Source organism: Lampetra planeri, chromosome 4, assembly GCF_965212315.1.
Source record: "Lampetra planeri chromosome 4, kcLamPlan1.2.h2, whole genome shotgun sequence".
Classification (NCBI taxonomy): domain Eukaryota; kingdom Metazoa; phylum Chordata; class Hyperoartia; order Petromyzontiformes; family Petromyzontidae; genus Lampetra; species Lampetra planeri.
Genome location: NC_136110.1, coordinates 3,468,356 through 3,493,274, shown reverse-complemented (window position 1 = coordinate 3,493,274; position 24,919 = coordinate 3,468,356). Strand labels below are relative to the sequence as shown.

Sequence of the window (24,919 nt, the reverse complement as noted above, 5' to 3'; positions counted from 1 at the left end):
GATTCAGCGGTGAACGGGACCCCACCCTGCAACTTGCAGTCATCTCGGATTGGGAAAGGGTTAATTGGTGTGAATAGAAAATAAAAAAAATTGAAAGTTGTGTTTTATTTTTACATGTTCTTTGTAGATACGATTCGCATAACGAGAGCATCATTTGAACCCGGGTGCCATCACTGAGGCTTCTATGGGCTGAAGTGTAAAAAAAAAATCACCGTTAAGAGAAGAGCAGTGGTTTCTATGTGTTTATCGATGACAAGGGCTCTTAACATTGCACGTTAACATCAACGGGATCCACTCAACATGGGCAACCCCCCCCCCACCCCCTCTATATCCGACCCTCTCCCACCTCCCATTCGAAAACCAGGACCCCTATCAATGTGGCTTTTGTAGCCTGTTTTTGTAACGTTCGTTTCTAAAGAGCCGTGTCACTTTTCCCGGAGGCAAAATGAGACGGACAGTCTAAATTTTGTTTCCGAAACAAAGCCTGAGCGGTCTCCGGGAGGGCACTTTGGCTCTCCATCCATGATGAGCCGCACAAGAGCGTCGTTTTAGAATGTTTCAAGCGGCTAAACATTACACTGCCCTTTCTCGTGCCAGCGCCTGACTTCTGTGTCTGGGAAATGCCTCGCATGTGAAAGCAAAAGAACACGGCACAAGAAATATCTGTTCGCCATTTCAGCAGGGTGTTTGTGCGTGCGTGCTAGAGCGTGTGTGCGTGAGTTGGGAGCGGTGGCGTAGCAGTTCGCATGCTGCGCTACGAGCCCGTGGACCCGAGTTCGATTCCTGCTCACGGCCAACACGAGTGATAATTATCCGAACTTGATCTGGACCGGGCATAGCGCTGGTCGCCCATCCCGTCGTGTGCCGTGCCAGCCTTCATAGGTGCTCACTGACAGCACATGCCCTAACAGTCTATTCAGGATATGCGGGGGAGATCGTTGTCTTTTGGTTACCAAACAGTGCTATGAAATCGGCGACCTGGGTTTTATTCCTGTCACTGCTATCATCAGTGGCGAGCGATATCTAAACTGGTACTGGGCCACGCCTAGGTTGACTCAGCCTTTTAGTGAGCAACGGGTGTGCTCTGAAACAACATCGGCACTGGGGAGACAAAAGTGGCCCAGCGTCGTTCTCGCCATGCTACCAACTCGTCTGCTGTTCCTGGCTTTAATAGGTGCTCGCTAGCAGTATTTGTCCAAATGTAGGCTATATTGGGGGGGGCAGGGGAGATTTTTTTTTCTTTGTGGGTTTTACGCGTACGTGCCGTTTCGCCACTGGAGGGCATGCCATCATCATTCGGGGCAACACTGGGCCGAGGGATACGTCGACCTGAGAGACCTGAGCATTTCCACTCCATTAGTTTGGGGGGCAAGCCCTCGTGTTCAAAGTAAAAAAAAAATGTGCCCTAATTAGCCACCACGTAAATGCTGACCATATATAAGGAAAATAGCCATCGGATATCGGTGGGTCCAATTACTCGACTGCGCAGGAGATTTTTTTTTATTGCTCGAGTAAAATTAGCTCAAAATCAGCATTAGTCATGAGCGTATAATTAATGCCGGAATAAATTACATGCGTCCCGAGCATGATATGAAGAACGGCGTTTCTCAGTTGGAACCGCCTGAAGGTTGTGCCTCTAGCGACGAGCATGAAAGTTGCACCATCGTGGATTTGCATTTTCAAACAATATTAGAGCCTTTGATTCTTTCGATAACGTCACGTAGATAAAAAAAATTATGGTAAAAAAAGTTTATAAAAATATTAAAAATGAAATGAAAATTATTAAAACAAAAAAACACTCATGTAGACTGTAGCCTGGTTCTAAATCGGAGTGAGTGTACTGGCAGTCTTAATGTATACTGTAGCCTGGTTCTTAACCTTGGTGAGTGTACTAGCAGTCTATAATGTATACTGTAGCCTGGTTATCAAGTTTGGTGAGTGTACTGGCAGTCTATAATTTTAGACTGTAGCCTGGTTATTAACCTTGGTGAGTGTACTGGCAGTCTATAATGTATACTGTAGCCTGGTTCTTTACCTTGGTGAGTGTACTGGCAGTCTATAATGTAGAATGTAGCCTGGTTCTTAACCTTGGTGAGTGTACTGGCAGTCTATAATGTAGACTGTAGCCTGGTTCTAAATCGGAGGGAGTGTACTGGCAGTCTATAATGTGGACTGTAGCCTGGTTCTTAATATTGGTGAGTGTACTGGCAGTCTATAATGTTGGCTGTAGCCTGGTTATTAAGCTGGTGAGCGTATTGGCAATCGATCATGTAGGCTGTAGCAATGGTTATTAAACTGAGTGAGTGTACTGGTAGTCTATAATGTAGATTTATTCTGGTTATATCAGTAATAAAAATAAGAAAAAATACAAAATAAAAACCTTGTTTATGGATCATAATCTGGGTGGTCTAGCAGCCGAAGGTTTGAAGGAAAACCGTTTGGTTTGTTCAATTAATGAAGCTGAATCAGTGGTGCTACTGTTCGTTTTTGTAAAGAGGCTGTTCTCCCTTATCTCCGGTTGTAGCCAATATTTTCATGGAAAATTTTGAGAAGGACGCCATCCAGGCATCCACTCTACGCCCGTCCTTGTGAAAGAGGCACGTGGATGACACGTTTGTCATCTGGCCACATGGCCGACCAGCTCTGAACCAATTCCTCAACCACATCAATTCCATACACCCAGCCAACAAATTAACCATGAAGGTAGAAAAGGATGGCATGCTACCTTTCTTGGAAGACCTAATCAAAAAGAGACCTGATGGCTCAATGAGCCATTCTTTCTACAGGAAAGTAACCCATACTGACGCCTACCTACAACCTGATTACCACCACCATCCATCCCAGAAGAATTCCCTCATCAAAACGCTACACCATAGAGCTCAATGTATCTCCGACCGTGAACACCAAACCAGTGAACTTAAACAAGTCCACCAAGCTCTCAAGGTGAATGGATACTCTGACTACATAATCCGCAAAGCCATCATCCCAACCCTGAGGATGGAGTCAGCTGAGGATCCAATCAAAACCATCACTTTGCCATACATAGCAGGGGTAACCAAAAAGATTTCCAAAATCATGAACAAACACAAGATCCAGGTCCGATTTAATACAGTACATAAAATTTGTGATCTGATCCCATCTGTGAAGGACAAGATTCCCGGCGTCTACAAACTAAGCTGCATCTGCGGCAGCAGTTACATTGGGGAAACTAAGCGACATGTCTCGGACCATGTTCGTGAGCATAAGACAGATTTGAAACACGCCTTTTGGCGTCATCTGGTCCAACACCAATGGAGACTAGGCTCTAAGAAAAGCTGTCTCGGGTGTGGACCAATCAACTTCAAGGACAGTGCATAGCATTATTATTATCAGAGTTGTTTCTTTTTGATTACATTTTGACTGCTTGTATTGTGGTTATTGCAAACATGATCCCTTGTATAAAGGTATCAGTTTTTGTACCAGTTGAAAGGGTAAAAACCTATTACTATACTCCTATTCACGTCTCCACGTAAAACTCCACGTAAATTCCATTTGCCCACGGGCGCTCGAGACCAAAATCGTCCGCCAGCATCTGTTCCAGCATTCAAACTCTGGACTAGCTTTGATCCACGACGTTAAATGTGGGGAGGAGAGCATGGGACAATCTTTAGCTACTGAAAATACACCGAGAACATGTCGATCGGAGAACACACACGCGCAAAGTTCGAAACGTCACGTTGACCGTTCAGAAAGAAATAAGCTGGCTTGGACAGGACACGTCGATGGTAGAGATGGTGGCCGGAACTCGGGATCAACGGCGGAGTGGCAGCCAAAGAAGGGATCACCCCTCGAGAGGAAATCTACCACAGAGATGAAATACTAAACTCGGCTCTTGTGTAGAAATTAAATGGATCGTTGCATCCCGAGGCCATGAGAGAATGCGATGGCTTGGGAAGGACTCCATTCAGCAATGGATAGATCACAGCTGATGACGACGATGATTATGATGATGATGATGAGATATGTACATTGGCTTTAAGACAACCAAACTGCTGAGGCGTTAGAGAGGTGGAGGTTCAGGCGGCTGGGCCACCAGGACTCACTGCTGGGGTTGCTGGGGTCGCGCAGCATGGGCGAGATGGGCTGCGTGCACTCATGGCACAAGCACTCCCTCCCGTTGAACGTGACACGGGCCCCTGACGGGAACGGTTGCCTGGGGGGGGCGTGGGAACAGAAATAGAACACGGGTGGAACACTGCTGTTACTCATGGTCCTCACCCAGTGAGAGAACAGATCCCCGAGTAGTGGAGCAGTTAGCGCGCCGTAGCGGTTTAGCGCTACTCTGCGCTATGAACCCGGGCGACCTGAGTTTGATTCCCGCTCACGGCCAACACCAGTGAGGATTATCTGAACCGGTCCTGGGCCTCCCCTAGGTCGACTCAACCTCAAAGGCGACTGGTCGTGGTTGCCGGTCACCCACCCCCGCGTGTGCCATGCCGGCCTTCATAGGTGCTCGCTAACGGCACTTGCCCCAACAGTCTGTTAAGTCTATACGGGGGATATTTGTCTTTGTTTTTGTAACCCAGTGAGAAAACACATCCCCGAGTCTCTCTCTCTCTCACTCCCACCGCGGGTTATACACGTGCAGACATTAGAAATGATGCAAACATTCACGAACATTATAAAAAACATTTATATTATTATATCTAACCGCACAATACAATTTGGATTTATAAAGTACCCACACCCATGACCAATGCACCCCAATCTCGTCAGATCTCAGAAGTTAAGCGGGGTTGGAGCGACCTTCACCAACCTGCACGGTGAAGTATGGTCAAGAATAACCGACGTGCTGCGAGGAGGCCCTTCGTCCAACGGTGCATTGGCAAAAGGGGCTGTACACGTACGAATATAAACGCAAACCATCTACCCGCGACCGCATCTCAAGACGCCGTACCGACAGGATAATTTCCATCGACAGCCTTGCGGAAGTTTCCTCTACAGCAGGGAATCGTGGGCATTGAGATGATCACATTGTGGCCAGAGAGGGCACCGGGAAGACATTATGGAACAAGCATGAATTGTAGATGCCCCATGGAGAAGACACCCTTCCCAAGGCTACACCAGGGGTAGAGGCGGCGTGCCCTGGGGCTACACGAGCAGGCAGGCACGCGCTCCGTGATAATGAAGCGAATTCCATTGTCCGCTCCACGTGTAGCAACAGTTACTGCGGACCAAGGGCAAAACGTTAATGGTTATTTAGTATTCAGCACAACTCCTGCCCATTGCCTATGACCCTGCAAATGTCCGCGCGCAGTGTTTTCTCCGACGTGAATTGAAACCTGGTGCAAATGCGATGCATGTCCTCACTTTATTTCCACACCCGCCAAGTGAGCGCCAGCTTGAAAGCCGTCGATTGCTCACTCCAATGGCGGCGCTCGTGAGTGTTTATTTAGATATATAAATTACATCATCATCTTGCATCTTACCCCCCCCGCCCCACCGGGGTATAGCAAGGTAGAGTCCTCGCTAATCAAAATAAATTCTTTGCATGCCTTGGACATTCCCGCCAGAGCAGAGGAACATCTTGGATGTGACCTGATTTGAGTGCGCGGTGTGATTAGACAGGGAGAAGAAAGGGAAGGGAGCACGATGGCGAGTAACTGCGTCGATTCGGCGGCCCGGCCCACTCGTCTTGATTTAATCTCCTCTGCTAGCGTCCGTGTGGTGGTGTGTCACCTCGCCAGGCTTAGACGGAGCTGACTCCTGAACACAACAACATTGATGTGTGCAGCGGGGCAAATCCATGCAATATTCAACAGTAAATGATGTTGTTGGAAATACTCTGGGGGGGGCAAGTTGGGAGTGGAAAGTTAAATTGAGACTTGAATTAGGCCAGTGCAGCTTTGTGCTTATTATCAAACAATATCGGCCCGCTTTTCCAAACTGAATCGGGTCGCGTAATCCACCAAGGTCTTCCAACCTGCCCTGTCCCTCCGCCTAGCGGCATCAACCGTGGCTCCCGGACCGCCGGTCTCTCCTCGGCCAGGCGGCACCGCCCCGGTCTTTCCAGCGCGATTGCGGCGGCCTCTGGGTCTATTGCCCGGAGGACGTCCTTCGAATGCCTCCCGTTCGAAAGACGTCCTCCTTCGAACGGGTTTGTGGCGAACAGACCCGGGGCACCGTCCAGCCTGCAGAGCGCTCACCTGCACACGGAGCACACGAAGCACTGGGGGTGGTAGGTCCTGCCGAGCGCCGTCACCACCTCTCCCTCCACAAAGTCGCCGCACGCCTGGCAGCGAGTGCCGTAGAGGCGCTGGTAGTCCAGCGTGCACACGTACTCGCCGTTCTTCACGAAGAAGCCGCATTGCGCCAGGTCGCAGCCGCACACTGCGGGGGCGAGAGACAAGCGAGCCGCAGCACGGCGGGGCGGTGAGGAGGGAGGCAGCCAGGCAGTCGGCCGCTCTGACGCGTGGCGAACTGAGCGGGCGGTGGCATTAAGGCTGAATTAAAAACCGAAATATAAAAACACACAACTCCGATCAGCACGGTTGGCTACGTATGGTGCGAAAGAAGTTCAACATACCTACGTGCATACTTACACGGAACAATAATGTCAGGATTAATCATAAACTCACTCAACATCGTGTTTCACCAACCTTTTGTCTCCTAAGGGTCAAAGTTTTCCGATTAAATGACATTTCAGGATGGACGGGGCAGGTGATTGGCCAACATGAAGAGGTTGCCTCTGGGACCACGCTGCCAATGATTCACCCACATGCCCCACTTCTCGAGGATACATTATTAAATATGCTTCTGCATGTCCGTCTGGTAAACACACAGCCTTATGCACGCTTATAGTCCGTTAATCCACTGCTGAGCGAGCCTCCACCCACAACATAGTGCCAGTAAAAGGTATTTTACCATACTTCACCAATATGGTCAATTATAGTGGGGGGGGGGCGTTGAAGGTGGGGGGAGGTACAGAACAACATTCATTTTTGCTGCACTGCCCTCTACTGCCCCACAACGCCAACTCCGCCTGTCCGTCTCCGTGCTGAAGTGGTCGGACCTTGCAAGCACTGCCACAGCCTCATAAGCTGCTTCGCTCTCCGAGGTCTGACGGGACCAGGCACATTCCGGACGATTTGGTCAGCCCCCCCGCCCCCGACCCCCTGTCCAGAGAAGACATTCTCGATTTTTTTTTTTCTTTTTCAAAGCGGTTTGGCTTGATTTCGATTTAAAGCTTTCGTGACTGCAGGGATTCATCTTCTTGGTTCTTTCGGTAAAGTCACGTAGAATAGTAATAATAAAATAATAAAAACTAAAACATAATAAAATAATTCTCACGACGTTTTGGCCACAACGCAAGCAGCCGTCCTCAGGTGAAGAACAGGTCTGTCGGAAAGACAGCGTCTTCACCTGACGACGGCTGCTTGCGTTGTGGCCGAAACGTCGTGAGAATTATTTTATGATGTTTTATTTTTATTATTTTATTATTTCCATTCTACGTGACTTTACTGAAAAAACCAAGAAGACGGTTTGGCTTGAATTTCCGAAGTATTTACATTTGTCCAAAACGCCATCCTCAACGAGAACGCAGCGACAAAATCGGCGGCCATAAATCCGCGCGCGTCAATTTCCCGCGCCCGCCTCTCGGCCAGCATGCGCTGGACGCATTTCGTTGAATAATTTTTTGCGGTAAAACATTTTTTTCCCTCTCTCCCCTATCGGCGCGACCGCTCGCCTCGCGCGACCGCTCGTCGGGCCCGTGCCGGCGCGGCCAGTGAGAGGAGCCTCGGTGGCCGAGATTGACCGTTTTAATTAAGTCTCCGTGCACGTTAAATTTCGATTTAAAGCTTTCGTGACTGCAGGGATTCATCTTCTTGGTTCTTTCGGTGAAGTCACGTAGAATGGAAATAATGAAATAATAAAAATAAAACATAATAAAATAATTCTCACGACGTTTCGGCCACAACGCAAGTAGCCGTCCTCAGGTGGAGAACAGGTCTGTCGAGGAGACAGAGTCTGACAGACCTGTTCTCCACCTGAGGACGGCTACTTGCGTTGTGGCCGAAACGTCGTGAGAATTATTTTATTATGTTTTATTTTTATTATTTAATTATCTCCGTGCACGGCTTGCGGAGGAGCCCGCGTCACGATCAAAAGGCTGGTGGTGCTGGAGGAGGAGGAGGAGGAGAGGAGCCGGTGGAGAGACGGGGGGAGGGTCGTTGCAGAGCAACTAGGTGAGAACCGTATGTCATCGGCACCCAGCGCTCTGCTCGCGCGTAAAAAAAAATAGCAACGTTCATAACGCAAGTCCCTGCCTCCCGCGCGCCCGCACTGCCGCTCCGACGCGACGTTTGCAGTCACGGGCGCGGGGACGGAAATAAATGCCCCCGTTAATTGCCGGCGCTCATAATGTTACAATATGAACGGAGAGAAAATAGGGCGCCGCACGTACCCTGAGAGTACGCGACATGCAGGGAGGGACGCGCGAGCCAAGGTGACATTTTCAACGTTACACATGTTTTATTTACAGCCCCCTTCATCGATCCGTCGCTGGGTAGGTAAAGGTTCCCGACGTCGCATCAGTCGTGGAGGTTGTTTGACCATACTTCACCACTCTGGTTAATGCGGGTTGGTGAAGTTGGGGGGGGGGGGGGGGTTCCCATGACCGGTTCACACATTCAGCACTGATGTTGGCCGTGGCCGGCGATAGGGTCATAACACATCGCCCTCATCACCGCACTACAAGGCCGTAGCCATGGAGTCAACATTGGGGGGACCAAATCTTCCTGGGGGTCCCCCCCCCCCAGAAAAAAATATTAATTTGAAAACAAATTTCCTGCCTAAAATATTTAAAAACTTCACTAACACATGGGATGGACTTTATTTGTTTACAATAATGTCTAATAGTGTATTGTATTACATTGCTGATTTTCTTTTTTACCTTTTCTTGTTTCACTGTATGTAATGGCAGAGATTAGGGATTAATAAAGTACAACCATAACCACAATCATATAAACAGACATCTATTTTATAGCAATATATTTGGGGGGACATTTTGAGCATATTTGAATATTGGAGGGGGGGGGATGTATCCCCGCCAATAAATATTATAATTACAGCCTTGCCGCACTACCAGTATACTCCCTACAAATAATGTATATACTGTGATTGATTCAGGATATATTTGTTACTTATACAGTATATAACAAATATACAGAGGTTCCCTTATCACATGGGATGCATTTGGGCTGCTTTGTCGTCTAAAAGAGTTAGCCATACCAGAGCTCTTTCTCGCAGTTTTGTTTCAGCAATGGACTAATCTTTGCACACCAAAGTGCACACGGTACAGCCCTGTTTAAACAAAAATAAATTAAAGCACCTCTCCCTAATGTTTTTTTACCAGGACCTCTACCACATGCCCGTGCTTTGATAAGACCCTATATTTTACAAAACAAAAAGCCAGATGGGGTTAGTTTTTTTTGGCCCGACTTAAATTCCTTTCGCCAACATTTATATTTTAAAAAAAACGAAAGCTTAACTTCCTGCAGAAGGACCCAGCGTTACTCGCACTGTCACTCTCACCGAGCACAAGGACATCCGGCTCAACGTGAAAGCCGTTTCTCCGTGCCGACGGCGACCTCTCTGTGTCTCTCATCGCGAGCGCCGAACGCGTGTCTGGCCCTACACGGGTAGCGTAGCTGGTGAGTGTGCAGGCGGTGCAAACGCAACAAGGACCCTCTGGCCAGAGTGACCGAAGAACGAGGCTACAAGGAGCAGGGGGAAGGTCGGGGCAAGCGCCGGGCTACGAGAGAGGGGGCAAAAATTGGAGCGCGGTGGTGGCCCCATTTCATTCGCCGTACCAGGCCTCAAGTGGCAACCACGCGGCCTGCGGCCACACTGCTTAGCGCCATGCGGCTGTTGTGCGCGTTTGATCATCACGTTTGTCGATCAGAGACGCACAGCAGAGGTTCGTGAAAAAACACGAGGCGTTTCTACGGGAGGCGGAGGTAATGGCAAGTAACTATTGGACCAGCCCCGTATTTGAAAGCGCACCTTTCCATTCGAATTGGGCTGCCGAGGTGAAACCTTAAAATAAATGAAGCCCCGTGGAATGACGTGCCCCTCCTCCATCATTATCATCATCATTCATCATCCGCAATGATAATTATCACCATCAGCCATGATCTATCCACCGCTGGAAGACAAGGGCACCTTGCACAAGCCGCCGTCAATATTGTCACCGCGTCGCAAGCCAAATTCACAAAGCCAGTGGTGAATGTTGAACGCGCGAATCGCAAAGTAACTCCTTTAAAGCTTTCACCTTTCCTGTGTTTTTTATTTTATTTGCCACTCTAACCCTCCGAAGGTCTTTTCAACTCACCACTCTCGACGTCCGCGGCCCTATTTAGATCGATAGGCTCGCGTTCCGTTACCCCCCCCACCTCCCAGACCGTTTGGTGCCATCGCCGTGGATTAACGCTGCTGTCATTCGGACACAAACCAGCAACGAGGGCGGGAAATTGTTGGGTTTTCCGCGCTCGATCAGCACTTTGGATTCCGTGGGGGTTTATTTACTGCTCCGCTCCAGCTACATAGATTTCGACTCACAATTCAAAGCCAGGCAGGCATGGGGTCAACATGCATAACTTCCCTAAAATATATATATGGCTGTACCGCCAACTAAACTAAAACTCAACTGGTTATAGAGTCTGCAATTCTCTGTTGTAGCTTTTTGTGGCTTTAGGTCCTTTATTAAACTGTGGCCATGACATAGAACAACAACTCTGCTTATGATTAATGTATAAAGAATATATGTTTTTTTATTATATTTCAAAATAAATATGTGTATATACCCTCTCCAGGGTGGAATGGTGTCATATTATTTAGAGCTCATCACCATGAACCCGATGACCTGACTTTGATTCCCGGCCATGGTTATCGGCAGTGGCAAGTCACGTGTCAAGCGTTCATGGACTCTCTCTCTCTCCTCCCTTCACCAACCTGCACTTACAAATATGGTCAAGTTTCGATTTAAAGCTTTCGTGACTGCAGGGATTCATCTTCTTGGTTCTTTCGGTGAAGTCACGTAGAATGGAAGTAATAAAATAATTTAAAATAAATAAATTGTATTATATTATTATTATATTATGTTTTATTTTTATTATTTTATTATTTCCATTCTACGTGACTTTACCGAAGGAACCAAGAAGAGAAATATGGTCAAGTTTGGTTAAACAACCACATGGCCAACACGTCTTAGAGAGGCTTTCATCCAGCAGAGGATTGACAATAGGCCATACAATTTTATCAATTATAGTTAATCATGTTGTTGTTATATCATTAAGCCCTTTACAACATGCTAATTTGCCATCCTGGACACACAAACGACCGACGACTACTTTTTTTTTTTACAGCGGGGTAGAGAATGAGCGCTGAGAACTTTAACAATGTTTACATTTCCACAAGCGCTTCTACATTGCCACAAACAGCATGAGACAAATGAATGCTACGCGCGATGTTTCCTCATAACGAACTAAACATCAGTGAATCACAGCCAGTGGGGGAGCGGGGGGGGGAGTCTCAGAAAGGCTGCCAAGTGGGCGATTGTTATGAAAGTTTCAGAACGGTGCTCGGTTTTCTGCACAAGCGCTCAACATGATCGGCGTTGATTTGTTTTTTTTCTCCGACTTGCTTCTGATCTCGCCCCCTCACACAATAATGTACAGGGGACGCGTTGCGCATGTAGCGTGCGCAAGTTAATTATGCATTCCTCTCTCGTCAAACAACTGGAGCTGAACGGGAAATGTATCGGAAAATCACATCATCAATTAATGTTGTAATTCTTTACCTTGAATTGCATCCAAATTCAAATCTGTTTAATCTCACGTAATATATGAAAATGTCAATGCGACGGCTTTGAAACTTTGTCGTGTTGTTTTTTTGCCGGGGAGATTGTGCTGCGTGGACGAACAAACGGGGCGCGGGACAGCACAATGGCACAGACACACGGCGAAAAAACGCTGATGGGCATTACAGAGTCCAGATTATTGGGGCAGGATAACGTCATCTTTGCAACAACAACAACAACAACAAAAAACACAACGCACTCTTTATCTGCTCCACATAGCAAAAACGTTTTTTTTTCACCGTAGAAAACACAAACGCAGTAATACCAAAATTCATCTTGGACAGGACAGGACAGACACCTGCTATAACAGCTGCGAGCGAGGGACTGGCAGCCTAGATAAATGGGGTTCAGGGGAGGGGGCCCAATGCTAAATAATGAACGCCGGCGAGAGACGTACTTTCATCGTCGGCCAAAATGCATACGAGCCCAGGAACATGCCCGGGCGTAACGGGACATGTACGCAGGGCCACAGGGAGCCCGGAGAGGTACCGACGGCTCGAAAATTATTCGTCCCAAAACGGCCCCTTCACGATCCCCCAGTGTGCTTTGCACCGGTCAGCCGAACCGTAAAATCTGACGGTGCGCAAAACGCTTACACCCCCCCCCCACGCGTGCATAGTTCTTTGTTCGGATTAAAGCAAGTTATTTTGCGGAAACTACAGTTACTGTTGTTGTTGTTGTTTTAATATCCCCGAAACACATTTTAAAGCGGTGTGTTCGTGACTAATCATTTAAGTTCCTTTTGGGTTAGATCGTGGAGGTGTAATGTGACAAGATCTAACCAATCGTGTACCATGATATTGGCCGTGAGAGTCCCACGTGTGAAATGAGCGCGTTCGTACGGTATTCAAAATGTCCACAGCTCTCTCACACACGTTTAAATACCCGCTCTTTCAAAAGTCACTCGCAGAGCAAGGAAGAATAACGTTCTCTTCATGTGCCAAACACAATCATCTTGATTCAATTGGACTGTCGGCTAGTGCAACAATTAATGATAAAAAAACACTTCCTAATGTGTGCGTGTGCGGGCAGTCCATGAATTTTTATGCTGTAGGCAAGAGGTCACGAAGAGAAAACCTTCCCTTCACTCTCCTGCGTCTGTTGCAAGCCCGAGGTGCATGACACACATTTTGAGAGCCACCTGGCGCTTCTTACTCACGGAAAAGTATCAAAGTCATCATATTTATTTATACTGGAGGAGTCCTATGAGCTATAAATCTCTTTTTCACAGATGTCCAGTAGGGGCAGTTAAGAACGTATAGGGAAGCTCAATGTTGAGCACTATAGTTTCACGACACATCAAAAAGATAAATGCCCTGTTCCCACAACCCAGGAATGGATCTGGCCCAGGTACGAATCTGGACCATGCTAGAGTCATCGGATCAGTCTCTCACACTTTGTTTGTTTGTTGTAGTACAGAGTTAGACTGATGGCCTTAATCTAAGCTGTCTTGTGGTTGTTGTTGTTGTTGTTTGACTTGCATCCCACTGGGATTTTTGCACACAGCGTTGGTGTACGGTGTTTTTTCTGCAATATTTTGCTGTCTTTTCTTGGATTTTCTGTTTGCACTTAGTCACATATTCACTTTAAGATGTTTTTTGTTCATGTTTTTGTTTTTTGTTTGTTGCGGTTGCACCCGATTCAAGAGCTGAATGGCTCACAGGGCTATACCTAATAAATGAACTTGAACTTGAGCATGGCTCTGAAAGCTCAATCCCTTCCGCTCTGTAATCCGTACCCATCTTTCCCCATCCAAACCTCTACGACGTGATTTTTCAGAAAGAAAATAATCATAATAATCGTTAACTCAGGCTTAGGGTAGGTTAGGCTATCCCAAGCATACATTATTTTCGTTATTTTTGCACGATGTGAAAGCCCAGGATAATTCATTGGTTCAATTGGAGTTGGCATCCAGCCTGCTTGGTGCCGGATTTGCCCGGACATGGCGCCACGGAAACCCGTGTGCAGTAGGCTGGTTCACAAACCGAGCGAGCCTGGCTCGCTTGCCGATGGTCACGGAAACGTAGCAGAAGAGTACCGTGGAGTCTGCAACGCAGACATCTTTGGTACGTCTTCTTGGTTCTTTCGGTAAAATCACGTAGAAGGGAAATAATAAAATAATAAAAATAAAACTATAAAATAAAATATTTTATGACGTTTTATTTTTATTATTGTATTATTTCCCTTCTACATGACTTTATCGAAAGAACCAAGAAGATGAATCCCTGCAGTTACGAAAGCTTTAAATTAAAAATCTTTGATACGATCTGTTCACCGTCATAATCATCAACATCAGCCATGGTCAGTCCACTGCTGGATTCAGGCCTCCCCCAAACACCGTCGCCGTCTCTTGATCTGGCTTGTGTTTGCCTCGGCTGCGCCGCGCAAAAATGCGAATTCTCTCTCTCCGCTGACTACAGGAACTGGAGCACAGGCAGCGCTGAATCTACGCGACACGCGCAGCGCAGACACACTGCCGGACTCGTTCTTTTTAGCCGACGAGCGCACTGAGCGCCGATGAAACGGACGTCGTGGAGGAGAAAATCGGCCGTGCCGGTCGGTGGTAGCGCGAGCCTGAAATCTGGCACTAGCGGAGACGAAGGCTCGTGGCTTGCAACTTTAGAGAAGCTCCCCCCGTTGGCCGTCGAGGGGCCACACCCTGGGCTTGGCAGGGAAATGCGGATGCGGTTGTGCAAAGTGCAGACTAATCTCATCATCCATCCTTTCTGCATGAAAGACCGTGTGTTGCTCTCCCCCCACCCCCCCCCCCCTTACGTGTGTGAGATTTTCTCAAGGTGCTCCGGTTTTCCTCCCACGTGTATAAACATCCGTTGACTGGCTGAAAACACACGAATAAATAGAGGATTGCAGAGCATGGGCAATTGTTGGTAGCGCCGGCTCACCAGCTGGCTTGCCTTCCAGCTTGGTCTGTGGTTCCTCAGCGATTGTGAGACGCAAACTTGCGCGAACGACGCTAGAGAAAACTAAACATTATTATGAATATGTGCGGTGCGTGTGCTTAGAGGCAACTGCAAGGGGAACAGAGAGTTGCGGCCCAAATAACACGGATTATGCGTGCTAACATTTCTGATGTTTAGTGAAGCGTCGGGCGGATTTCCAAAGAGATATTTTGCGTGTTGCTGCTATCAGAGGAGCCCACTTCCGCTGAAACGCTGGCAACGCCGTCCGCTCAGTCGATTGAAAACAGCTTACGAGGGATGGCTTAGTCGAGACAATATGAGCAATTAATGCACAATTTGCATTATGGAAACACTGGGATTTGCTGAGGGGAGAAACAGCATTTCTGTGCTGAAGCCATGATTGCTATAATCATCAAAGGATAAATGGCCACAGATGCAAAAATGTCAGTTTATTGTCACGGATCACGGGATCTCCCTAAGGAGGAGAATATTATTCTTATAATTACTCCTGCATGAATAACATGTTACAATATGTCGCACGAGGATAATGTGTTTGCCATGTTGAATGAGCACAGTAAATCATTACTCTCGTGTACCGAGCAATCCAATTGCTTCGCTATCTTCCTTTTCCACCGTCACGCTGCATACCCCGGTTTCAAACGTATCTCGAATACATTTGACGGTGAAATGTACGAGTGCTCAGACAGTCTGAGGCACAACGCGCATTCAGGAAGGTTTGCCTTTCATTGTCACTTGATTTTTTTTTTCAAACCCAACGGAATCTTCTTTTGAAACATTTCTTTAATTTAAACTCAAATAGCTTGCGTAAATGTCTTATCGCTCGGGTCACCATGTGCCGTTTGACCTTTCGCGTAACAGATACGCGTGAACAACAATGACAGAAAATATATCGAGTGGCAGGAAGAAGAACACATGGACTCGAGAGAACATCTGCAAGTTCAAACATCGCACATTCTAACTCTGTAGAAAAGTAAGTCTGTTTGGGCAAGACTTGTCGCTGGTTGGGAGGATGGCCCATGGCTAGTCAACGGAGTGGCAGCCAGGGTAAGGAATTGCGTCTGGAAGTATGGCTACTGAGGAGGTGGGGCGAAGAAATGGGTTCGTGAGCGGGTGGATTGTGATGTCGCACGACTGTGAGGAATAGCGCCGACTCTGGGGTGGCCCTCATCCAGCAGTGGCTTGGTCATGGACGACGACGACTGTGAATGAGGGAAGAACAGTCGTGGACAACACTTGATACAGCGAGCGTGCTGTGACGGTTCCACCTGAAGACGCAAGCTTGTGTTGCCTCCGAAACGTCGTGATTGTTATGTGATTTTTTATTTTATTTTATTTTTATTTTATTTTACTTTTATTCGTTTTAATTTAAATTTTTTAGCTACGTGACTTTACCGACAAAACCTAATAATATAGTCGTGGACAGTACTTTGAAAGCCGTGGACTCAGAAGAAGTGTCGTCTTAAGTGAGACGTGGCGATGCACCTTTACTTATCCGTTTCATCTTCATATTTTCGCTTCTGGTGTAACATTACATTGCAATTCCATTCATTAGGAGTGAAGTGCAATGCTGATAAGGCGTTCTGCCTTTTGAAATATGTCAAAACCTGAAACGTTAACGTATTTATTATTAAATTAAGCAGGTTACTTATTTCGCGGCATCACATATGCAAACAAAACAACACGGGATACTATTTATCCAACAGCGTTATCGGTCAATGGCCACTGGCCACTGCAGTGTGACCGCACTCCGCTTCGTAATTGAAACTGTGGCCGGCACTGTTCCTCGACAATTATTAAATTCTATCTCCAGGGCCATAACGACCATTGCCTTGCGATCCCTGAGCGAAGAATGCCAAACGTTCAGCACCATCAGCGCTCGTGTCAACGGCCGTAAGAATCCAAGGTCCCAAGTGATTTTCTCAAAACTAAAATTTGCGGGAAGAGAAAAGTAAACTTTAATTTATTTATTTCTCACGTGTGTGCTCTATCTGAGTATCGGTGTTTGACGTGGCCTTGAGAAAGGACGTTGCTAAGCTCGGAGCACACGCTGCGTTTCGACTCCGGGCAGGGGACGCAGCCAAACTGTGGAAGTTGGGAGCATTCGGTGGTTCTTGGTTACATTTCAGATAGAGCCCACGAAGTTCGCTTCCCCCCCCCCCCCCACAAGACAAAGACAAAGATCCCCCGTATAGCCTTAACAGACTGTGGGGGCAAGTGCTGTTAGCGAACACCTCTGAAGGCCGGAATGGTACACGAGGGGGTGGGTGGCCAGCACCACGCCCGACCGCCTTTGTCTCCCCAGTGGCGATGTTTACTCACCGCACCAGGTACTCATTTCAGGCTGAGTCGACTTAGGGGAGGCCCAGGACCGGTTCAGATAATCGTCACCGGTGTTGGCCGTGAGCGGGAATCGAACCCGGATCGCCAGGTTCATAGCGCAGCGCGCTAACCGCTACACTACCGCTCCCCACCCACACTTCGTCACAGACATGAAGAGTTCAGCTGCATTCCGACAACCGTATTCTCTGGATTATACAACGCGCCGCAAAGTGACACGTATCCCACTGCGATGAACACGGTTGGCTACATTACAGCACGAAGTTCAACGTACGTACATACAATACAGTTGAACGAACGTGGTCGCAAATGCACACCGAATGCTGGATACAAAGACACACTCACAGCGTTTGCATGAGAAATCAGGGTGTAAAATCCCAAAGAAAGTCAAATATATTTAAACTTAACAAAGGCTGGCGGCTGACTTGGCATTGACGTGCGAGTTCTACTGTTTGTGACCGACTGTGTTCCGTTACAGGGCACTTCATCGGCATTGGTGTCACACTGTTAGAAGGGGGAGAGAGAGAAAATAAAAACTTGACAAAAAAAAACCCCACAATAATTTACGTACAAATATTTTGTCCAGACGCCCATGACACCCGCAAGTAGCTGCATCCCTGACTCTGAGAGCACGTCCTGGCCACCAGGAGTGTCGGGACACAAAGCCTCAAGTGGCCCACGGGACCAAATAACAAAAAAGGAAACGAAAAAAGAAATCTCTTGCACTGCCGGTTGCACTCGAGTATGAAACGATTGCAGCTGCGTCAAGTGGGGTGCCGTGAGCTGTGTACGAGCACCCCCACGTCTTTAATCTCGTGAGTCCAAATTGAAGCCTTGTTTGCATTTCCCAGACAGCCTTGGCTCCAAATATGTCCAGGCAACTTCTTGGTTCTTTCGGTAAAGTCACGTAGAATGGAAATAATAATTTTAAAAAACCAAGAAGAAGATGAATCCCTGCAGTCACGAAAGCTTTAAATCGAAAAATGTTCAGGCAAGTTTGTTTTCAGATACATTTCGAAAGATTATTCTATTAGACCGATTAACGATTCAATTCGATGCTGTACGAAGGCTTCCCCGTGCCTGTCATTGGGGTTGTTTGGCCATTCTTCACCACGCTGGTCAATGCGGTTTGTTGCAGGGGATGTCCAGGACGAAGTCAAATGTCACCCGCCGCTGATGTTAACCGTGGCTAGGTATCAAAATTACATTGCCGGGTTCATTGCAAAGTGTACAATGACACCGCTCAAATCCCTTTTCAGATATCTCTGTTTTCACGTTGATTACTGCATGTTAAAAAAAAATCACACAATGAATGCAATCACAAACCGTTTGCCTACATTCCCACAATGCATAAAAATACTAATTGTGACTTATAAAAAATAATGAGCCTTGAAAAATAACTTTTAAAAACTATTAAATGTTTGCATCTTGTTTTCATGATACATCTGTTGGCGTTATAAGGTTACGACTCCTTCCTCTTAATAATAATTAAGGTCGTTTGTTTCATTATTTTCTGCCAGACTTAATTTACGTGTATTTTTTTCCCTTTTGCCTACTAAAAGGACGGTATCCGTGACCACTCTCATTGGGGCCCTATTAGCAGGCACAAGATGGCTTTGCGGCAGGACAGGTAATCTTCTTTAAATGAGGCCATTTGAGAGCTGAAAGCATGCCTTCAGGAAGAGAACAGTGGCAGTGAAACATGAAAGTCACGCTGGGGATAAAAAAAAATTCCCTGACGGAATCCGCTGCAAAAGACGTTGGCAAGGCATATAGATTTCAGGATTTGCATACAAAATGCACACTTCCCTTGCATGCCTGGCTGAACAAAAGTCTATTCAATGTGGGATCAAGTGGGTCAGGAATAACATTTACATCATTTCAAAACGAGATGCTGCCGTACTGTAACGGTTGTCGCTTTCGACTTGCAACCCACGAATCGCCGGTTCGATGCGATCTCTCAGTGTGGCAGTTGAGAAAATTGGCTACTGGCACGTTTATTAAATCCCCCCCCTCCTCCTCTTCAGATTGGGGCGAGAGGGGTGGGAGGGCCCAGGGTGGGAGGGCCCAAGTGGGCTCCATTTATTTCCTTGTACCGGGGACGTGTGTTCTGAGCACACCAAACACGAGTCTAAAGGCTTGTGAGAAAAAAATATTAGCCTACTTTACCTGAAAAAGCCCCACTGAGTCTCAAGACTATTTAAGAAGGGCCCTGCTACACTGGGATGTTTGGCCAATGCCAGTCATGATTATTTGGATTGTGAGAGGAAACCGGGAGAGCCCGGAGAAAACCCACCGTGCGCATGAGAGGGTGACGCTCGGCACGGCCATCTCCTGGTCACGCTACGGCCCCGCGCATCTACAACACCTGGTGGGTCAAGCCCTCGTGGTCAGCCATCCAATTACTGACCAGGCTCAGACCGGCTTAGCTTCCGAGATAACCCGACAAAATCGAGCACGTTCAGGGCGATGAGGTCAAAGTGAAAAACCGATATCGCTCACGGTAACAAGACATGAGATTTTCAATTCGCGTGAAACATCCCTTGGCCAGGGTGCACAGCGGGGGGAGGGGGTGAAGGGGTCACGGCTCCTCCGTTTCGCCGAACAGTTTTCAGATTTGACGCTGGAGGTCACGAGGCCTCGCTAAAAAAAATTGCGCCATGACGGTTACGGGCGGTGCAATCAAATCCCAGGCAAAATAAAGATTAATTGACGGCACGTAGGCCGCGTGCCTTGATTATCGATGATCAGCTTCCGTTTGCGAAGCCATGGTGACCCCTGGCAAGAGGACGAGGCTTGAAAAGAGAGAGGCGGACAGTGAACAGAACGAAGAGGTGAGCTGGGAAGTGTGCCGTCTATCTGCAGGGGACAGCCGAGGAAGATGCTATTTTAAGACTGTATAACTCTGTGATTAAAGTGCTGCCGTTGCAGTGGTCATAGGTGTGGACTACTAATCATAGAATGTACCATGTTGTTTACACGGGTGCGTGCGTGCGTGCTATCCTGTTGTTTTGCCGCATCGAGTCAAAGTGACTGCGGGACAACATGATGCCCGGTGGTTTACACGCATTCTCGTGTATTTGAGATTTCATTTGCCGCGTGAAATCGAAGTAACCACAATACTCCATAGTTTTTCAAATCAAACGCCTCCCGGTACCACGTGTTATTGAGTGCGAATCTGTCACTGTCCGCGATGACTCCAGGATAAGAGAGCTCACATCGTGGGTTTCATCTGCGAGCGGGTGGGTGGGTGGGTGGGTGGGTGTGTGGGTGGGTGGTTGGGTGTGTGTGTGTGTGGGTGTGTGGGTGGGTGGGTGTGTGGGTGGGTGGGTGGGTGTGTGGGTGGGTGTGTGGGTGGGTGTGTGTGTGGTGGAGAAACAGGAGTAGTCGGTTCACAGTACCCCATCCACCTGGCCCTTGGAAAGAACAGGCAAGTCGGCCAAATAGAACCGGGAAGTATCAGCGCAGGTAGTGGCGCCGTACCCACAACAGTGGTCACGTGGGGCAGGGCAGGGCAGGGGCAAGGCACGTCGCCGGGAGAAGCGACGGTCGAGATCAGCGACGGCGTGGCAGCCAAGGGAGGGGACGCACCGAAGAGTACACGCCCCATCGTGGAGACAGCGTGGGGGGGGGGGGTAGGGGGTGTCGCTCGCTACTTGGAGCTCTCCCACCTTTGCAGGTGAAGCAGGAGACGTGAAAGTGGCGATTCTCCACGCGGAGCACCTCCCCGCGGCACAGGTCGCGGCACTTGTAGCAGTGGATCGCGGGCTTGTCCCCCAGCACGCTCTGACGCTCGTCCTGACTCTCGGCCACTGCTCATTCCATGGGGGGGGGGGGTGCGATTGTTTTGGAGGGGCAAATGGGGAGCCGGGGGGGGGTAGGAAGGGTGCAAAAGGTGAGACGGTGAAATGCAAACATTGCACATGAGACGATTGAAATGCGGTTAAATTGCATCCGATTTGGTTGCGAGACTTGTTGTTCAACTTAACGGAAAGCTTCAACAGTGACGAATTGGCACGTTAAACGCTGGTGCACTTGGCAATGTCGTACTGCGTTTCGCTATGCCAGGTGGCGGAGGGAGTCACGACACGAATCCGGCCAGATAATCACTTGGCCTAACCCAAAGCTCAATTTTTAATCGCAAACAAGGCTCTTGACGAATATCGGCTCCGTGCCCGACTGTTCGCTCCACGTGCAAGGGAGCTTCTTCAGGAGCCTTGAAAAACTTTGAGCAGCTCCCAAGCAAGTGGGAGCGGAACGTCGGACACGGCAGCGATCAACACACGGTACGAGCACAAAGCACTTTGGAGAGCTACAGGGCACAACTGCAAACACCGCCAGCATCGAGAGCCATCAGTTTCTACCCCAAGCAAGGCGACGTGGCATGCGTACCCTAACGTACGCCGATTTGCTCGTCACGATCTTGTTCCTTTCTTTCTCACTAGCCTACAGTGTATTTGCACTAAATCTGAAATATTCAATCGAAAATAATGTTACGGTCATGATTATTGGGTCCATGTTTGTGGGGAATATTATCAATTTTTTATACTTTTTAGGCATAAGCAATAAAAAAAATAATACTTAGTACCCAGGAACAAATGTAAATCAACGACTTTTTTTTCGTGGTCGATCGGTTGGACTCGGATACAATTGGCGACCGCCTCGACATCCTGGCACCCCGAAGGTGGGAAACCCCCTGTGCCGTCGCCCCAACCATGGCCTGACTGGTGATGTTGACGACGTCATCAAGCCCCGCCCCCTCACCTCCTGTCCAGCGGCACACGTGAAAACGGAGGTGAGACTTTTTTTGTTTGTTTGCCAAACTCTTGGTCGCATTGTCCAATTAGCCGATCATCGGCAGGGGAATCGATTGCTAAAAATAATTAGAAAGCTCAGCTCTGGAATAATGCCATCTCAACCCCACCCACCCATCGTTGGGTACGTTACTTGCACCCCGACCTCGCTGTGTCAGGGGGCATGGCCAGGGCAGGCAACGCTGACATTAACCCCCCATTGATCACGACCCTGCTCCCGCTCAATGTACGCCCTGAAATTACCGCCGGAACTTTTAAAACTGGAGCATGCAAATGCTGTAACTTCTCACGACCTCGGCTACGTTCGACTGCAAGCTAATTATTATTTCGTCGTGAGCTTACTTTTTAAGTCTCGTAAGGCCCTCCCAGAGACAACACTGATTAAGCATATTGTCCCTTGGCTTTGCACAAGAGTGGGCCCAGGGAAAACCCACTAACGAGATGCCAATTCAATGGCATCATCATTATCATCATCAGCCGTGATCTCTCCACTGCTGGATGAAGGCCTATCCAGGCCATTGGCATCACACACAGCCCCGTGATGCCACAACATCCATTTCACTCCCGCACATGAAGCTGGAGTCTCTGCTATGAAAGTCATCGCCCAAAACATTACCCTGTTATATATTTGTACATGTAAGGCAACGTTATTGACAATGTATTGAATGGTTTGTTATTGTGGTGGTCATCCTCGTAGGCTTGATTCTCTCCTTTTTCTGCCATTCCATCACAAATCTCGTCCATCATCAGTCATCGATCCTTACTTCCCAAACTTGCGTTCTTTAATAGTCACTATACATGAAGACTAGAAGCTTATACGTGTACGTACATAGAGTATGTGTAGGTGCATACAATTAAATGAGTGGGTGGGCAATCTATGGGCTGGTTTTGACCACCCGGGTCTCATCAACATGTGTGTGAACATTGCTAACTGAACAACATTAAGTTATTATGCAAGGTGGATAGGGTGATAAAATAACAACATAAATTGTCATGGATGCCTAATGACGGGCAGCAAATACCTTGCAACCTCCCGTGGAATGAATGAATGATCAAGCGTGTACCCCAACACAGTCACGATGCGTGTCAACCTGCTTTGTCTTTACAGCAAACGCAAGCAAACGTCGGCCCCTGTCCACAGACAACCACAATCCTTCCCATCCCACACCACAAGTGCGACGTCACTGTTGATGGAACTTGACAAAGGGGCCGTCCATAAATGACGTCACACGATTTTGGACGATTTTTGACCCCCCCCCCCCCAGGTGACGTCATTTATGGACGGCCCCAAAGCTGTCCGCGTAAGCGTTTGTACATTAAAAAAAGACCGCATATACGAAACCGACAAAAAAATCAAGTGAGAATTAGCATCGCCATACGGGGAAAGAGACTAATAGCTTCCAAGTTCACTGGATGCTATTCCAAGTGCAATGCGTGCGAAAGAATTTCATTATCGGCGTCACACCTACGAGGCATCGTGGCAAAAAAAAAACCCGACAGCCCAGTCACCACCAACGTCTGCCCTACTTTCCCCTACAACAGCCCGCGACGGATTCCCGCTGGGCATTGCTGACGTCACCACGTGCTGTACCCCCAGCAGTTGGCTTCAATACTAAACCTGTCTCATTTGAATTATAATTACGATTTTTTTTTTCTAAATCATAAAAAGCCGTTGAATAGCGTACACCGATCCTTTATAGTAAAGATGTTCGCGTAAGGCCAGTTTCCTGCTTTGTGTTTCTTGACAGCACCAGGTCCACTCGTAAAAGAACGTTTCGCAAAAACTCTGCGCGATGACCCCACATTGCTATCGATGGTAGGGTCGGTCTCTTTTAGAGACGTCGCAATGTTTAGCCGAGCGTGTTCCCATTTATGGCAGGAACCAGTAGAAATACATCTGACAATTTACCATTTGGACTCAGATGCTGCCATGGGCGTGATCGTTTGCACGCTGAGCTTGCAATACAGATGTCGCCTGTCCACATGTTACCTGTTCACATGTTACCTGTTCATTCTCTCGGTGGGGCGTGGCAGTCGAAGCAATGGGCAAGTCATTTTATTTCTTGCTGTGGTTGCCCCACCTGATGACGGAAGCTTGTGTTGCTTCCGAAACGTCGTGATTTAATTTAGTTATTTCTATTTTTGTATTCTTATTTTATTTTTTCACCTACGTGACTTTACCGAAAGAAGAACCAAAGAGTATGGATCCTTGCAGTCACGAAAACTTTAAATCTAGAATGGGCAAGTTTCTTCATTCCCCCCACCCCCTATCCTACCCCATATCCCCCATGCCTCTGTCTACCCAACAGTGCTGTATGAATGTGTGCTGCGCTATTAGTCGATCGGCAGGCCACGTGCGTTTGGGTAGATTGTGGGTACTTCAACCTCCTCCAAACGAAGGTTTTCCTGCCATTTGCATTCCAACTTCGCCGGACAACAGCCTGTGGAAGGTGACATCCCAGAACTACAATTGAAATTTCCTTCAATTGCCTCTTATCCACAACGAGATAAGAAGCAATTGCACATCGTGTGGGAATCAAATCGATCATTTACGTTTCAGAATCTGAAATTGGGATATTAATAATTTTCGTTAAATAAATATATGTGATGGGTTTTGTATGCAGTCATTGGTGACCAGGATGAGAATATCAAGTCACTAGGGTTCAGAACTCAGTTTGTTTCTGGGTGGGAGAAACACAGATTCAACTCCTGACACAAAACCAATCCATCGAACCACATGGACCCAACCCCCGCTTTGTCTACATTTTCAAAATTATTTTACAGCAGCGCATTTCTACATGCTGAGAATAGCTTGTGGAAGGCGATATCATCGGGCTCTACTTTTGAGATTCTGTCCAGTTAACTGCTTTAATCCACACGAGAAGGGGGAGGGGGGGGGCAGGAACCACTTTCCCATTGTCACACGA

General features: G+C 47.8%; 1 protein-coding gene across 3 annotated transcripts in view; it reads right to left on the bottom strand.

Annotated features, from left to right (window-relative positions):
* LOC144717587 (actin-binding LIM protein 1-like) overlaps nt 1-24,919 on the bottom strand; it is a 118,757-nt gene that overhangs the window by 50,806 nt on the left and 43,032 nt on the right. For all 3 annotated transcript variants that reach the window (XM_078593057.1, XM_078593058.1, XM_078593059.1), the window contains exons 2-4: nt 20,850-20,990; nt 6,186-6,369; nt 4,083-4,192 (exon numbers count right to left, since the gene is read on the bottom strand). In XM_078593057.1, coding sequence (XP_078449183.1) covers nt 4,083-4,192; nt 6,186-6,369; nt 20,850-20,990 — 435 coding nt within the window. The remainder of the gene's footprint in view (nt 1-4,082; nt 4,193-6,185; nt 6,370-20,849; nt 20,991-24,919) is intronic.